General features: G+C 48.9%; 1 protein-coding gene across 2 annotated transcripts in view; it reads left to right on the top strand.

Moving 5' to 3' along the window:
* MAP3K9 (mitogen-activated protein kinase kinase kinase 9) overlaps positions 1 to 9,722 on the top strand; it is an 87,309-nt gene extending 77,587 nt beyond the window's left edge. For both annotated transcript variants that reach the window (XM_061429287.1, XM_061429288.1), the window contains one exon: positions 1,450 to 9,722. In XM_061429287.1, the coding sequence (XP_061285271.1) occupies positions 1,450 to 1,934 (485 nt within the window). In that variant the 3' untranslated portion in view covers positions 1,935 to 9,722. The remainder of the gene's footprint in view (positions 1 to 1,449) is intronic.
* Positions 9,723 to 18,206: the final 8,484 nt, after the last annotated feature.

The following is an 18,206-nucleotide window of genomic DNA, read 5'->3' as shown; positions in this document are numbered from 1 at the left end:
TCAGCCAGTTGAGACAGGCTGCTCTGGGCCACAGGAGGGGACTGACGTCTGTCTGTCCTGTGCCTCGGGGGGGTCTTCCCTGAAGAGGGGAAGCAGACAGACAGGATCTGGGGAGAATCCCACTGGGACTCCTGTGAGATGCTCAGGCCCTGGATCTGGGAGTGTACGGGCCAGTACTTTCAGGGCGCATCAAGGGTAAGAGGCCAGCTCTGTTTGTTCCCTGGAAAGAAGACTGCAATTACAGGGAGGAATCTGGCCACACACAGGAGGGTATTTTCTGCCACGTAGCTTAGCTCTTGTCTGTCATTACAGAGTGAGTACAGACCATGAGTACACACTCGTAAGGCAGGCTTCCAGCCGGGCATCACACCCTGCATCGCTCATCCCTTACTCACACCTGACTCTCAGACGTGGAGATGCGTCCCGGTGAACTGCTGTGCCGATGCACACCCTGTCCTTCTCTGGCTGACATCTGAGACACCTGAGCATACACTCTCACTCCTGCCCCATCCCTTGCTCCCTAGAAGACCTCGATCTGACATAAAAACTACCTGAAATCCCATAGGAGAGGAGGGTGCGGCAATACCCGTTCAGTGAGACGCGAATATGAGTGACAACTGTACTTTACTATTCGGCTTGCCCTTCTCCTGCTCAGATTTTTTTGTTAAAATCAGACAGGTGGCCTCTTTGGAAAAAGAGACCCCCAGATTACTAGTCTTTAGGTTTCTGATGCATTGGAGAAGGAAATGGCAACCCACTCCAGTGTTCTTGCCTGGAGAATCCCAGGGATGGGGGAGCCTGGTGGGCTGCCGTCTGTGGGGTCGCACAGAGTCGGACACGACTGAAGCGACTTGGCAGCAGCAGCGGCAGCAGGTTTCTGATACCTGCTTTGTCCTTGTTGAGCATGCTAAGTCGCTTCAGTCATGTCTGACTTTGTGCAACTGTATGGACCATAGCACACTAGGCTCCTCTGCCTACGGGATTCTCCAGGCAAGAATACTGGAGGGGGTTGCCATGCCCTCCTCCAGGGGATCTTCCTGACCCAGGGATTGAAACTGTGTCTGTTATGTCTCCTGCATTGGCAGGCGGGTTCTTTACCACGAGCGCCACCTGGGAAGCCCTTGTTCTTGTCACACGTTTATTAAATGGATGAACTGAGAATGAAAGACATTTCCTTAAGTTGTTTCATTACAGATATGACCTCATGTGTCCCATTATTATAAGATACAGGGACCATGGTCTGTGCCCTGGATATGGTCTGTAGTTCATTGTTACACCCCCAGTGCCTGCCAACACACTGCATAACACAGAGTAGGTGCTCATTTCTCAAGTTATCCCAGGTGGTCAGGGCCATGGTCCGTGGGGCGGGGTGGCGGGGGGGTTGGGGCCGGGAGTAAGTGGCGTGTGTGGTCTGTCATCTGATACCTCTCCCTTTGTCTCTTGGACCAGGAATGTTGAAAACCCCCAGCCCCAGCCGAGACCCAGGTGAATTCCCCCGTCTCCCTGACCCCAATGTGGTCTTTCCCCCGACCCCAAGGCGCTGGAACACCCAGCAGGACTCTACCTTGGAGAGACCCAAGACCCTGGAGTTTCTGCCTCGGCCACGTCCTTCGGCCAACCGGCAACGGCTGGACCCATGGTGGTTTGTGTCCCCCAGCCACGCCCGTAGCGCCTCCCCGGCCAACAGCTCCAGCACAGAGACACCCAGCAACCTGGACTCCTGCTTGGCCAGCAGCAGCAGCACCGTGGAGGACCGGCCAGGCCTGCCAACTCTGCTCCCCTTCCAGGCGGGGCCGCTGCCACCCACCGAGCGGACGCTTCTGGACCTGGATGCAGAGGGCCAGAGTCAGGACAGCACTGTGCCGCTGTGCAGAGCTGAACTGAACACACACAGGCCTGCCCCTTATGAGATCCAGCAAGAGTTCTGGTCTTAGCACGCAAAGGGTTGAGGGCGGGCAAGGGGGGACGCAGGAGGAGACGGGGAGGGGAGCTGGCTGGCACAGCCCTTTCTCAGAATTGGACCCCCCTGAGCCTCCCGCCCTACTTCTTGCACTGATAATGCACTTTGAAGATGGAAGGGATGGAAGCAGGGCCCCTTCAGAGGGCTTCTCACCCTGCAGGGCCCTTCTCCCTAGGTCCGCTGGAGGGGCTGTGGCCATCAGCTCTGGCTGTGTGGGGGAGGGAGGGGTGCGTGCATGTCCCCCACCCTCCACAGTCTTCTCGCCTTCAGGGTGACTCTGCAGAGTCACTCAGCCGAATCTGCCTGCTGCTCCCTCTCTTCAGCCCCCAGGGGGTGCCCTCCTGGGGTCCCTCGGTTAGCCCTGAGTTCAGCCTTCCCACACACCCAGTACTGGATGTTCTCTGATTGATTTTGCTCCTCTTCCATGTGCTTTCCCGACACTCATGAATGAGAATCTCATTTGGTGTGAGATGTGAGCTTTTCTGCGTCCTAAGCCCTATGGTGCCGGCTGGAGAACGGAAGGCAGAGTGCCCCCTCGTTGGGCACAGGAATTGAGGGAGCTGGGACCACCTGCTGCACTTCCATGCACCCCCACTTCTTTATTTGAGCCTCCCAGTGGTACGGGACCTGCCTTCGTGAGAACTGGAAGGAGGAGGGAGTTAGGAAATACAGTCGAGTTGCAGTAAAGAGGGTCACAGAGTCTGTCTGTCCTCGTTCCTTTTATAAACACTCAAAGAAGAGCAGAAACCAGCACGTGTTGACAGCACCCATCTCCTGCCTGGGGGTCCAGACGTGGTCAGACCCGGTTCTGAATCAAATATGCACTCGTCCCAGGAATTGCCTGGGGAGGCTCAATCTCTGGTGTCAGTTCTGAAACCAGAGACAAAGTTCCTGTGTTTGCCCCTTTTGTCATCTGATCTGTATGTGTCTTCCCTTGCCTTGATCTGCCCTCCAGTCCCTGGAATTAGTGGATCTGGGGTTACATGTTTGGTGGGGAGGTATCTCTACCATGCACCAGAATAGCATGTAGAATCGGGTCCTAGACACTGGGAGTTGGAGCCGTGGGGCTTCCTGCTTGCCCGTCATCATTCTGCAATGCCCATAAAGCCAAACGAGCCCTTAGTTCCTTGCGTGAATGGATGTGGTGGGTAATGATACCTGTAAGGTGCCCTGTGAGCCCCTCATGTACCCTCATCTTCAAGTCCGAGTGTTGGAGACCGACCAGGGCTTCTTGTCTCTGTGCACAGGTAGCCCCTGCTGCTGGGCCCCAGACTGTGAGTTGGATAGGAAGGAACAGAGGCCAATCCTGGCTTTTCTGGAATTCATTTCCTTGGCTTGAATGTTGAGCTTCTGGAGCTTTCTCACACAGGTCTCCTCCCTTCCTCTTACCCTGAGGCTCCCGAGGCGAGTGTGAACAGTTGTCTTTGAGTGGGGATAACGACAGGAGTCCTTAGTTCACGCTCCTCCCGACCCAAGACTCTCTGTGTCACTCCCCCGTCGTTTATCCTGGCTGTTTCTCTGCAGGCTTTGGAGGCCCGCCTGCAGGTTCCTTGCGTTTGCTGCCCGGGTGCAGGACAGGAGAGCAGCGATGTTGGCACAAGTGATGGATTTGGTCACTGCCCTCTCTGTGACTATGCTAGAAGTCCTGCCCTGAGGATGGCAAAATGAGTGACCTTGGTTTTCAAGTTGCTCCTTGTTTTACAAGCCCACTGGCAGGCACTTAGGTTCAAGGGCCCCACCTACTTTTGGGCGGGGAGGCACTGTTGGTTCTGTTGCCCAGGGTTCTACTGTTGCGTCTCCTTTCTCTCCGTTTCTTTGTTCAGCGAAGACAGTCCAAAGGAAATGATTTTTGCCCCCGACCCCACTCCTTGGCTAGAGGGGGTGGGGTGGGGTGGGGGGGCAGTGCTTGAATCCCATCAGCTCAGCCAACCAAGTGACTGCTCTTCATTCTCAGATGGCCTGTGCCCTTTCTGAGGACTCTCCATGGCCCCAGGCCCTAAGCCACCTTCACATCTCTAAACCCTTGGCCCCAGTCTCTGGTCTTCTGGTGGGTGCAGCCTACAGTGTAGTCCAGACCACCCTGGCTCTGGCCAGCGCTCTGGAATGAGGCAAGGAGTCTTTGCTTATTTTCTGGTTTTTGTCGTTTTGTCTAGAGTAAACCCTTGCCACTGGGTGACAGCTGGAACCCGTCTCCTCCTCATCCACCTACCTCCTCATCCACCTAGGGGATGACAAGGGAAGGCGGGGGCTCTACTGTGGGAGGAGCTATACCTACAAGAGGCAGAAGCAGGGTTATTCCGAAGATGCTTCTGTGGGCTTCCATGACGATGGAGGCCTTTCCATCTCAGCTCCTTCAGACTGGGTCTCCGAGGGGCCCCCATCTGCCACTCCCTCTCTCTCTGGGGCAAGGCTTGGGTGGGATAGGATCCTATAGAATAAGGTTTGGGTTGCCCCCCTTTTCCCTTTCCTCGGACACTTTCCACTGCTCTTGGCGGGTGCTCCTTCATGGACGATGGTAATGGAAAACAGATACTGCTCTCTGCCCCTCTGGCTTCTTCAGTTCGTTCCACTGATTCTACATAGGATTGTCCTCTGTCCTTGAGGATCCAGGTCACTGCCAGGGGCTGAATAGATGTCCCAGTTATTTCCATATGTTATGTCTGAGAGGCTTTGAAGGATGCTCTTAGCTTCACATCCTTTAGTATCGGGAGAGTCTATTGTGATGATGATGGTGATGGTACCTGACATTTGGATGACTCAGGATAGGGCTAACCCTTCCTCCTAACCTTTACAAAAGTACGTTATTTGCCTTCTATCTTTGATATACTTGGTGGTAGAGAAAGGGAACGGAGAAGGCAATGGCAGCCCACTCCAGTGTTCTTGCCTGGAGAATCCCAGGGATGGGGGAGCCTGGTGGGCTGCCGTCTGTGGGGTTGCACAGAGTCGGACGCAACAGAAGCAACTTAGCAGCAGTAGCAGCAGAAAAGGGGAAATGCTTAAAGATGAAGATCCAAGTGAAGAGAAGTTAATAAGCTGCTTGGACCGATTGCTGAGTTGGGCACCCGGCTCTAGGACTGAAGGCATTGGCTCTGTTCTCTGTTCTGCTTTTGCTGTCTGACCTTGGACTTGTCTCTTAGTCCCTCTCAGATTTCCTTCCTGTAAGAGCAGCCGTCACCTGCTTCCCTCACAAGGGCAAAAAAGCGTGTATCAGAGCAGGTCCGAGAAGCCCGTGGCTCCCGGCCAGCGAACAGGACAAACTGCTGAAGTTGGCGGTGCGGTCCCCACCACCTCTGCCTCTAGGGGACTTGCCTACTTCCTCTGGCTTCTGGAAGAGGCAAGATTTGGAGTTGGCCTAATGACTAATGGGGACCGTGGTCAGGCACGTGCTCTTCTGCTGTATTTATATGGCACCTGGTGTTTAGAAGCATCACTCCTAATTCCCCCACTTAAGTCGTTAGGCTGATCATCCTACCATGAGTGTCTTATGGAGCAGGAAGTGGGAGACAGGGAGCTGGAAGCAGCACCAAAATGATGATTTAGGGCCTCTCGTTTCTTTGAGTCATTTCCCAGAGTCTGATGTGTTTTAAGGCTGGAGTCAGGCCAGTTCCTGAAACTATCTTTAGGAAAGGGTCTGCTGGCCCATAGGACACATGTCATGGTGGGGGCTTCATCACAAGACTGCTTTTCCTTTAGACCACAGTTGCTCAGGACACAAGTCACCCCAAGAGCATCTAGGCCTGATACCGTGTCCTCATTCTTGCTCACAGCGCCCCGTGGGAGACTCCTTCCCGCCCCCTCCCCTAGAAGGAAGGAACCCCATCTTGAGCATTCCTAACTCTTCAAAGTACAGAGCAGCAGGTATTAAAGGACAGCTGTGAGTGGTACCTGCAGGGTTGGTATGTCCATGCGGGTGTGGCAGGCCCCTCTGTGAATGCAGACCCTTGACCATTTCCACGCATGTCTCATTTAGCCCACCTCTTTGACTCAGGTGTGTGAAGGCAGGTCAGAAACACTGTTGTCTCTTAAAGAATTTCGGGGAGAGGGCAGGTGCTGCCGCTTCTGTAGTGCCAGGCTCTTGCGAGGTCTCTGCCGGAGACTGTGGACTGGGGTTGGGGGAAGGCCACCCCTGGTGCCTTGTAAGGGAACGGGGCGGCAGGAAACTGGTGATCAGAGCTACCCACCCACTAGTGTGATGTCACACACGTCTCTCCCTCTCTCTGGATCTCTGAGCCCAGCTGTGAGCCCAGGGTGATGCTGCCTTCCCCACCTGTAGCACAAGACCCTTCTAGCTTGAAAGTCTGTAGGTCCCAGGGCCCCTGGTCCAGCACTGATAAGCCTCCCCTGGCTGGGTTGCTTCCCTTTGTGGAGGACTGTGTGTGTGTGTGTGTGTGTTTGAAAGTCAAATATTGGCACTCTCGTGTGGTTTGACTGACTAGACCACCTGCTTCTCTCCTTGGCTTCAGGCCTGAGATGCCTACTTGTCAAGTCACAACTATTATGAGGAACACATTCCCAAATGTCTCTCTTTGGTCAGACGTATCATTATTTTCTTAGATCAGGAATTCAAATGAGTAAAACTCTACATCAGAAGGGGAAACCCTCTACTGCTTCCGGGGAGGCCTCTTTGCCTGGCTCTGCCCTGGCCTTGCTGCCCAGCACCCACCACCACAGTCACTGGCATTGGAAGGGCAGGAGGCAGAAACTGGAGTCCTGGCTGATTAAGGCTAATTAACAGGGTGGGGGTAGGTGTCTAATTAGCCTGACCTGGCCCTGCGCTTCTAGTTGGCCCTATGGCCTGGGTGAGCCTCACATTCGCTTATTTTCCATTTGTCCTGCTGCACTATTGACAGGCTCACCCCCTCCTTTGTCCATTTCAGATCTTGGGCCCTAGGGGAGCACCCTGGCCTCCAGAGGCTGCTCAGGGAGCCGTGATTCGTTCTTCTGAAGGTTGGGCTGCTCCATGACCTGGAGCCAGTAGGACTGGTCCTTCCTGATTCTTCTTGGCTGTGGTTCTCTGCATCTCCTGCCTGTGGCCTGGCTTTGGGTCTTTCACTCATGACCACAGCTGGAAATAGAGAGGTGTCTCAGGGCCCAGCTGTTGGCAGCCAGGAGCTTATCTACTCCTGTCTTTGTTTCTTTTGGGAACAGAGTTGCCTTTCCCCTGACCCAGTCTCCCTCCTGACTGGTCTGATCCACCCTCCCTGCAAACACCCACAATCTAGTTTTTCCCGCCTGATGGGCAGGCGTGAACCTGGCAACTAAATAGGAGTCTCAGGATGGACACCAGAGTACAGTGGCAGAGGTTCAGAGACAGGCCTTTCCTGTTGACTGTGCTGGGTGGACGTCCAGGAAATCAGAACCCAGAGGTCAGATTGGTTTACCTAGAGGGGTCCTGGTGGATGATGGCCCCACAGAAATAGTGGTCTTCTCTACACTTCCTAAAGTGTAAAACCAAGTTTCATAAGTATTGGGTTAGCCAAAAAGCTAGTTAGAGTTTTTCCATAAAATACAGAAAATGGGAACGAACTTTCTGGCCAGTCCAATAACCTGTTGCCTGTGTTCCTGAAATCCTTCACATCTAACTACTTGCTTTGAGAGATATGACATTTAAAAAATTTTTGATTTTATGTTCACCATGAATTTTTCATTAATTTCAACTTTTGAAAGTACTGCTTTGAAATATGATTCATCTGGATAGCGGAGGGTTGTTTTGGTGTTTTTTGTGACCCGCTTAAATTTTACATCCAAGGCGAGTTGCCCCACCTTATCCTGGCCTCAGCTCTGCCTGCCCCTCACCTGAACACACTGAGGGCAGACCTGTGAGGTAGGCTTGGGTCTTTTCTGGTCTTCCTTCCTTTCAGGTTCTGAGTTGGGTGGTGACCCTGGAAGTGTCTGCATAGGAATGTGTTGACTTAACAGCAGTGAGACACTGAGGGCAGTTTTCAGCCTTGGCCCTGTGACTGGGGTAACTTTTCCTGGATGTCCCCTAGCTGCCTGTCAGCCTCTCTGAAACCCTGAGGTCGCTTAGAGGAGTGCATGTGTAAAGGGAAGGGATTATAGTGGGAAGGATGCTTTCGAGTCTCCATCTGAAAACTCTAGGACATCTCTGAACCTGCAAAGACGTGAATAAACCGTTTTCCCAGTTCCAGAAAGGACCAAGATGGACAGAGGCATTTTTGCTCCCTTGCACAGGCACTCCACTGCCTGGCGCTCAGTGACCTTCATGTCAGCCATCACGTCACCTCCATCGGTATCCTTTTCGCTACTGTTGTTATTCTCTGTCGTCTTTACTTTACTCTCATCATTTATCTTTCCCTCCAGTTCCAGAGGCCATGCTGGCTATGGCTCTTTGCTTCATCACTGTCAGAATGAGGCATGGGTCCATCCTGGTCTGGGTATGAGGACTAATAATAAATTATATGAAACCATTGTATTTCTTCTAGGTGAGTGGTGCTGTCCTGAAAGTGTATATTCTGTTCTTTTCTTTCTTTTTGACTCACTTACCCCGGGGGTGGGGTGGGAGTATATTACCTCCAGCTAAGAATGTGGAAACCAAGGCTCAGATGGTTATAGGCCCAAGGTCACACAGCTAGGAAGGAGTGTTGCTGATCTGTTGGCTCCAGAGTCATCTCTTGTTTTCTCCTGAGCACATTTTAGGCCACTGTTTAGACATTCTGGGATAAAGTCAGCCTAGCTTAGGTCCACCATGCCTCTAAGATGGTTCTCTATCCAAGGAGGAGTTGTCCTGTGACTAATCTACCACCAGCCTCTGAGACTGGAGACACCCAACAGGGCTTGCAATCTGCCTGGAGCTCAGTCGATCTCCTCTCTGCGCCTGCTACTTCCTTCTCCATCGTTTCCTCTTTATGATTGTTCAGGGGGTGTTGAATATGTCAATTGCGTAGCTCTTCTCCCATGATCACCAAAAGCCTGTGGGCTCTCACTTCTTTTTCCAGCCCACAGTTGCCCCATGACTGACCACTCTTTACTGCAGCTTCGACCCACATCCCTCTGGGCCTCTCAAATTTGGAAGCCTTATTGTAGCTCCTCTTGGGAACTTGAAATCAGGCTTTTGTCTTTTTATTGTATCAGATCACATGCCCTTGTTACCCAGTTGTGGCAAAGAAGGAAGGTGATGAACTTGTCCACTTCTTCCTCTAATTTTCCTCACTACCCACACTAAACACACACACTCATGCTCACACAGTCACACTCTCACACTCACACACATGTTCACACACACATACACACAGATTTAGTCTGAGACTGTATCAGTATTTTCTAGGGAGGTTAAGGAAAGGAGCTGGAGATGGGTTTTATTTAACTCACAGAAAACCTTTCTTTGGGATTTTCCTCCCCTTTAGAGCCTTTGAGTCTAGGTAAAATGGAAGTTCACATACCCACCCTGGTCTTGTTCCTTTGTGTGTAGCTCCTAATTTTCATTCCCAGGCCTTCCCTGCTCCAGCGTCCTGTCCATGTGTGCTGACCCTGTGTCCTTGAATTCCCATTTTGCTTTGGGATTTAAGTTATTGTAATTTGTCAACAATATTTAAAAATAGAAAAGTCCTGAAGGAAACTTATCAGGTTCTTTTCTTTGGCTTTTTTTTTTTTTTTTCAAGGTACTGTAAATTGTTAACTAGGGATGCCAAGCAGGCTTGGTTCAATGGCTAAACCTCTTATCGTATTACAGCGTAAGGCTGATCTCAGCCTGGTCTCACCACCAGAGCACACACAGACTTGAATAAAACTGTTACAATCATGACTTCTGGTTTGCCCTGGTGCTTTGTAAACTTGTTCTTTCCTCTCTTTTCTTCGTAAGTACACAAGATGTCCAAGTAACTGTTTCTTGACGACTGCCATATGTAGGGATAAAATAATGGGAGAGAGGGGTAGATACGGTGCAGGAAAGAGGAGGTAGGCGAGGAACCTCCTCAAAGATTCTAGAGACCCCCAACTGGACCACGGAGGCCCACCAGCAGGTGCCTACCGAAACAGTTCAATTTCTTTGCACAGCTGACTTTGCCCAGGTAGTGAATTTTGGCTTTCAGAACTCCTAGCAAGGATGTGCTCTCTCACCCCATATCAGTGTCCACCCTGACGTTCCTGGTGAAGCTGGGAATGCGGCTGAGAGGACAAACACCAGAGGAGCCGTGCACTTGCGGACAAGGTTTGCCAGCCGTGAGTCATAGGCTCCTTGTGGTCTTGATACTCTGAATGGCACTTGCCAGCTGTGTGACCTTGGGCAAGCCGCTTAATCTCTCTGCGTCTCTTCTGGAGCAAGCTCACCACAAAGCAGCTTTTGTGCTCACTTTCTATGACTGTGCTTTGGGTGAGGCTGAGGGTGAAAGCAGAAGAATTTTGTTTGGGGCCATTCTTTAGTCCACTGTTTCTCATCACTCAGCTGCATGTGGAAAAGTGGCTTCCGAACTTCCATGTTGACCCACTCACACTTTAACACCTCGACCTTCACTCACTCCATACCTCTGAGCCCCTTTCTCTGCTCCCTGGGGAAGGTGTCTGGGGTGACTGCTAGATGCTTAGACTGTGAGGAGAAAGATGACCTTGTGCTGAACTTCAAAGCTGATTTGACCAGGGCCATATGACCTTTGTCAGGCTGACTGGGCAAAGATGAAAAATTGACTCAACTCCTTGTTCAAAAAAATGCTATGAGAGACATATGTATATAAATTGCTCCATGTTTCTGCAGAGCAGTTTGATCTTGTGGCATTAATTCTATAACATGGACTCAGAAATTTCATTTAGCAACACAGCTAGCTGCAGTGTGCCAAGCCTTGCACTGTCTTGACCTGCATTATTTCATTTACAACATCTCAGCATCCTAAGAGTAGATCCCATTATTCTCTCCATTTTATACTGAGAAAAATGAAGACTGAAGTCCAGGAACAGGCCCAAGGCCACAGAACTATCAAACAGTGCAGCTGGGCTTTGTCTGACTCTAGCCTCTGCTTTCATTTCATAAGAATGAGTCAGATGCAGGCAAAGACTTGTTTACAAGTCATCTCAGTGTTATTTACAGGAGGCTTCTAGTGACTACAGATGACCCAAACAAGATTCTGGGGGTCTACTTCTACCCTCTTCCTCCATCAACATGGAATCTAAGAATATGAGAGCATATTTCTAATTACAAATTAAAAACAGTCTAAATGCCTGGCAATGGGGCTGCTTAAACTTTCCATCTCTGCAAGGCACTTATTGAATATCTTTGTGCCAGGTGCCAGCTGGACACTGGAGATCTACAGCTTGTTCAGATACAGGCCAGTTCTGCAAGACTTCATGGTCTGCTAGAAGAGATTGAAATATACAGACACCTCTTTAAGGTGGTCAGTGTTATGATGGTGCTACAGGAGCACCACGGATTGGCATTAGCCTGAGCTGGGGCTTCACAGACCTCTCCGAGGTGGTGACATCTGAGTTGAGTCTTAAGGGATGGTGGAGCACAAATGCATGAGATGGCTTCCTCTCATAGAAAGCAGTACATGCCTGTCTCTTTCTTGTGGGAAAGTGACCCCAGGTGATACCTCACAATAGGTTCTGATTTTACAATTCAACCATGTGTGAGGTTATGTAGCCATTAAAATCAGATTGTTCAAGAATAATTAAGAAAATAGGGAAGCATTCAAAAGTTTAAAGGCAGGATACCAAAAGCTTCAAAAATAACTTGATCCCAATACACAAAATATACTTCCTTTCCTTTCCATCTTTTAAGAAAATTCCCTTTGATCAGTTCAGTTGCTCAGTCATGTCCGACTCTTTGCCACCCCATGAATCGCAGCATGCCAGGCCTCCCTGTCCATCACCAACTCCCGGAGTTCACTCAAACTCATGTCCATCGAGTCGGTGATGCCATCCGGCCATCTCATCCTCTGTCGTCCCCTTCTCCTCCTGCCCCCAATCCCTCCCAGCATCAGAGTCTTTTCCAATGAGTCAACTCTTCGCATGAGGTGGCCAAAGTACTGGAGTTTCAGCTTTAGCATCATTCCTTCCAAAGAACACCCAGGGCTGATATCCTTTAGAATGGACTGGTTGGATTTCCTTGCAGTCCAAGGGACTCTCAAGAGTCTTCTCCAACACCACAGTTCAAAAGCATCAATTCTTCGGCGCTCAGCTTTCTTCACAGTCCAACTCCCACATCCATACGTGACCACTGGAAAAGCCATAGCCTCGACTAGATGGACCTTTGTTGGCAAAGTAATGTCTCTGCTTTTCAATATGCTATCTAGGTTGGTCATAACTTTTCTTCCAAGGAGTAAGCATCTTTTAATTTCATGGCTGCAGTCCCTTTGATAAACATAAGTAAAAGATGGAAAGATAGTCAGTTATTGATATCTCTATGGAGAGGTATTATGGATAACCTAAAAATGTTCTTTACTTTCAAAACTTTTAAGGCCTTTTTCAAAGAATATATGTTCCTTTTACAGTCAGCAAAACAATGATGACTGTAGCAGTTTGGGGGTACTTCCTCATGATCCCAGGGGTCTCTGCAGATGTCCCACAGATCCCTTGCTTTGAGGCTGACCCCCTTGTGCCAAGCAACACAGCACAGTAACTGCAGAAGCCCTGCTGTTGGAAGATGAAATTGGTGCTGGGCCCAGGGCTAGCTTCCCATTCCAAATGGTATCTCTTCTCTTCCTTACCCCTTTCCTCATCATTTCCTCCCAATGGAGAGATGGTCCTGGACTGGTGAGCCACCTGCAAAATGCAAGCAAAACCTGGTGAGAAGACATGAAGAAAGTCCTAAGAGAGAAGGTACATGGAGGCCTTCAACAGGGCATAGCTGGTTAGGAATGTCTGGCTATGGATGGGCCTGTCATGCACTCCTAGGTTTGCAACACATAGACACACCCCTCCATGAAAGGAACTGGGCTGGGCCAAGGTACACCACACCCTGTTCAGTTGATGATGGAATGTGCTTCATTCAAGGCTGGGATGTGCTAATCCTCTGATCCCTCCAGTCCCCACCCAATCTAGTCTGACCAGCTCAAGTTGGAGAACACGTTCTGGGGTAGGGGCATGGGGTGGTGGTGGTGAAGAGTGGGCTTCTGCACTCTGCCCTGCCCCTACTCTCAGAGGCTGGTCACACTGCAGCTACCCAACTGGGAGGGTCTCTTGGGCAGTCTCAATGGCAGGCACTGGAGACTTCCTTGTGTAAGGGGTAAGGGGGATCAGCCCTAGCAAATATGCTCACAAAATACAGGTCTGATCATGTTACACCCTAAGGTCTGTAAGAGAAGATTCACATTCTTTAGCATGGCCTTGAGGGCCCTTCAACATGTGGTCCCAATCTTCCTTCCCAAACTCCTACCACACTGTCCCTGCCCCAGGCCATCTCCATACCTAAGATGCTACCCTTCTCTGCTACCTATAAGATTTGATCTTCCAGGAACAGAGACCTCCTGTTGGAAAACCATTCTCCTTTGTATGAGCATGAAACCACACAACTCAAATAGGACTTGAACCCACGGGCCAGAACTCCAACCTGGCCAGAACTCAGACTTGAACCCACTGTCTTCTAATTGCAATCACACACTTGGTCTCAGGACTTAATGATTAGCTCAGGTTCTTGGCTTAAAACCCAATATTCAAAAAACTAAAATCATGGCATCTCTTCCCATCACTTCATGGCAAATTGATGGGGAAAAAATGGAAACAGTGACAGACTTTATTTTCTTGGGATCCAAAATCTCTGCGGATGGTGACTGCAGCCATGAAATTAAAAGACGCTTGCTCCTTGGAAGAAAAGCTATGACAAGCATAGACAGCATATTAAAAAGTAGAAATATCACTTTGCTGACAAAATTCGATCTAGTCAAAGCTATGGTTTTTCCAGCAGTCCTGTACGGATGTGAGAAAAGGCTAAGCACCAAAGAATTGATGCTTTTGAACTGTGGTGCTGGAGAAGACTCTTGAGAATCCCTTGGAAAGCAAGGAAATCAAATTGTAACAGGAGGGAAAGGGGCCAGGCACAACTTTTGAAAGAATAACATAGCCCAAGGACACAACATAAACTGATTAGAATTAAATGGGTCCAAGATGGCAGACAAGTCAACTTTGATAAGACCTCCATCCTCAATCAACAAGCTAAATAATACACCCAGAAGCGCTGCCATGAATAGCAAGAGTTTCAAAGAATAGCAAGGAGAGATAAGAAAGCCTTCCTCAGCGATCATTGCAAAGAAATAGAGGGAAAACAACAGAATGGGAAAGACTAGAGATCTCTTCAAGAAAATTAGAGATACCAAGGGAACATTTCATGCGAAGATGGGCTCGATAGAGGACAGGAATGGTATGGACCTAACAGAAGCAGAAGATATTAAGAAGAGATGGCAAGAATACACAGAAGAACTGTACAAAAAAGATCTTCACGACTCAGATAATGATGATGGTGTGATCACTCACCTAGAGCCAGACATCCTGGAATGTGAAGTCAAGTGGGCCTTAGAAAGCATCACTACGAACAAAGCTAGTGGAGGTGATGGAATACCAGTTGAGCTATTTCAAATCCTGAAAGATGATGCTGTTAAAGTGCTGCACTCAATATGCCAGCAAATTTGGAAAACTCAGCAGTGGCCACAGGACTGGAAAAGGTCAGTTTTCATTCCAATCCCAAAGAAAGGCAATGCAAAGAATGCTCAAACTACCATACAATTGCACTCATCTCACCCGCTAGTAAAGGAATGCTCAAAATTCTCCAAGCCGGGCTTCAGCATTACGTGAACCGTGAACTTCCAGATGTTCAAGCTGGTTTTAGAAAAGACAGAGGAACCAGAGATCAAATTGCCAACATCCATTGGATCATGGAAAAAGCAAGAGAGTTCCAGAAAAACATCTATTTCTGCTTTATTGACTATGCCAAAGCCTTTGACTGTGTGGATCACAATAAACTGTGGAAAATTATGAAAGTGATGTGAATACCAGACCACCTGACCTGCCTCTTGAGAAACCTATATGCAGGTCAGGAAGCAACAGTTACTGGACATGGAACAACAGACTGGTTCCAAATAGGAAAAGGAGTACTTCAAGGCTGTATGTTGTCACCCTGCTTATTTAACTTATATGCAGAGTACATCATGAGAAACGCTGGGCTAGAAGAAGCACAAGCTGGAATCAAGATTGCTGGGAGAAATATCAATAACCTCAGATATGCAGATGACATCACCCTTATGGCAGAAAGTGAAGAGGAACTAAAAAGCCTCTTGAGGAAGGTGAAAGAGGAGAGTAAAAAAGTTGGCTTAAAGCTCAACATTCAGAAAACGAAGATCATGGTATCTGGTCCCATCACTTCATGGCAGATGGATGGGGAAACAGTGGAAAGTGTCAGACTTTATTTTTGGGGGCTCCAAAATCACTGCAGATGGTGATTGCAGCCATGAAATTCAAAGACACTTACTCCTTGGAAGGAAAGTTATGACCAACCTAGATAGCATATTCAAAAGCAGAGACATTACTTTGCCAACAAAGGTCCATCTAGTCAAGGCTATGGTTTTTCCAGTAGTCATGTATGGATGTGAGAGTTGAACTGTGAAGAAAGCTGAGTGCCAAAGAATTGATGCTTTTGAACTATGGTGTTGGAGAAGATTCTTGAGAGTCCCTTGGACTGCAAGGAGATCCAACCAGTCCATCTTAAAGGAGATCAGTCCTGGGTGTTCATTGGAAGGACTGATGCTGAAGCTGAAACACGAATACTTTGGCCACCTCATGCAAAGAGCTGACTCATTGGAAAAGACCCTAATGCTGGGAGGGACTGGGGGCAGGAGGAGAAGGGCACGACAGAGGATGAGATGGCTGGATGGCATCACTGACTCTATGGACATGAGTTTGGGTAAACTCCGGGAGTTTGTGATGAACAGGGAGGCCTGGCGTGCTGCGATTCATGGGGTCGCAAAGAGTCGGACACGACTGAGCGACTGAACTGAACTGAACTGAGGCGATATGACAGTCCCAAGGCACTGTGAAAAGACCAAGGAGTGGACAGTGGCCCAATTCCTGGAAATCTTCACCTTGTAGATTAAACAAAGATGTACAACTTGAGAGTTATGAGTTAAGTTTTATTTGGGGCAAAAAGAAGACTGCAGCCCGGAGACAGCATCTCAGATAGCTCTGAGAGACTGCTCCAAAGCAGCAGTGGGAGAAAGTCAATATATAAGGTTTGGGTGAAGGGGGAGTTCAATACCATGAAGCACTCATTTTACAAAAGGTTTTTTGTTAGTCATGAGGGTCTGATATCACCATGAAGGGATTTAGTGCTTCTCTAGGTTTGAGGAGATGCAAGGATAGAGATCATAAAATCTGCTCCTAAAAACATCCAGCTATCTAATGACTTGTCCCACCAGATTCCCTGGAGCGCAGAGTGCCTCACTCCACCCTGACTCCCTTAGGGGTTGTTGAAGGTGAACAGCTATAGCAGCAGGGGTTCAATCTCAGTAGAGGCAGATGGCAAACACCTTTGTTGTTCAGTGATTGGCAATGCTCTTGGTAAGTGCCAATTTGTAGTTGACAACCCTTTCCCAAAAATAGTTGGAATAATCCTCCCACTCATTAACATATGAAATTACCCAGCCTATAAACACTAACTGCACCATGTTCCGAGGCTGCACTTGCCCTCTGCGATGGCCCACACTCAGTCTGTGGAGTGTGCTTCTCTCTGCGTCTAAATAAATCTATTTCTTACCTATCACTTTTTCTCTCACTGAATTCTTTCTTGGATGAGACGTCAAGAACCTGAGCTTCAGTATGTTCTGAAACCAGGTAGCATGGGTTTAGGTTGGGTTTGAGTCCCAGCCACATGGGTTCAAGTCCCAATCTGAAATAAATGGTTTCAAAACAAATCAGTCCTAAAGGAAATCAACCCTGAATATTCATTGGAAGGACTGATGCTGAAGCTGAAGCTTCAATCCTTTGGCCACCTGATGTGAAGAGCCAACTCATTGGAAAAGATCCTGATGCTGGGCAGGAAGAGAAGGGAGTAACAGAGGATGAGATGGTTGGGTAGCATCATCGAATCAATGGACTTGAGTTTGAGCAAACTCTGGGAGATAGTGAAGGACAGGGAAGCCTGGCGTGCTCTAGTCCATGGGGTCGCAAAGAGTCAGACATGACTGAGTGAACAACAACAGGATCTTGATGTCTCTATGCAAACGAGAGAAAAAGTGATAGGCAAGAAGCGGATTTATTTAGAGTTCCATAGACAGAATACAGTTCATCTCAAAGGCAAGAGCAGGGACTTTTGTGGTGGTCCAGTAGTTAAGACTCTGCACTCCCAATGCAGAGACCCAGGTTGTCTCTGGTCAGAGAAGCAGAACGTACTACGACTAAGAGTTTGCACACTACAACTAAAGACCCCGCATGCCGCAAGCAAGACTGAAGATCCTGAGTGCTGCAGCTGAGAACCAGTGCAGCCGAATCAACAAATACTTAAGAAAAAAAAAAGGCAAGAGCAGCCCCAGGGTGTGGAGTGAGTGCAGCCAAAGTGGAAACTCACTCCACAGACAGAGGGTGGGCCATCTCAGGAGAGAGGCCCCCAAATACAGGGTGGTTCATTTTTATAGGGTGGGAAATTTCATAGGCTAATGAATGGGAGGATTCTCCCAACTATTTTGGAGAAGAGGTGGAGATTTTCAGAAACTGGGCCACCGCCCACTTTTTGACCTTTTATGGTGGGACTCACAACTGTCATGGTACCTCTGGGTGTGGCATTTACCATACTACTGTATTGCATGAGATTCAGGGTTCACTGGAAGTCAGGTCTTGGACCTACTTGGCTCTGGTCAATTTTTGTCATGTCCTATGGCTCTGTCATTCTCTTAAAGGTTGTATGCTGCCCCCTTGCCTCCTGTTTCAAGCAGACTCTCTGCTACCTACCCAAGTGTCGAAGTTGACTGTAATTTAATTAAGTGGTCAAATTTGGGTTGGGGAGGCAAGGGAGAATTGAGCTAGAGAAAGAGGAAAAGAGAAGAAAGGAAGAGAGGCTGGATTCTGCCCCTAGAAGCTCACAGTCTCTGTGGTGAAACCAAATACTCCAGGATGCACTGAAGAAGCATACAGTGGGACTCCTGCAGATAAAGACAGGCCAGTCCTGAGGTTCATGGCTAGTGGGGAGGCAGGCCGTTAAAGAAACACTGACTCCCATCTTGTTCTGTGCTTTACCCAACTTGAAGAGAAAACTCATCCCTCTGATAAATACTTATCTATCTCCTCCTCTGATCTGGGTTGCAGGATGACTGGCAGA

This window comes from Bos javanicus, chromosome 10 (genome assembly GCF_032452875.1).
Source record: "Bos javanicus breed banteng chromosome 10, ARS-OSU_banteng_1.0, whole genome shotgun sequence".
Lineage (NCBI taxonomy): Eukaryota > Metazoa > Chordata > Mammalia > Artiodactyla > Bovidae > Bos > Bos javanicus.
Note: the sequence above shows the minus strand (reverse complement) of the source record. Positions and strands in the feature narration are given on the sequence as shown.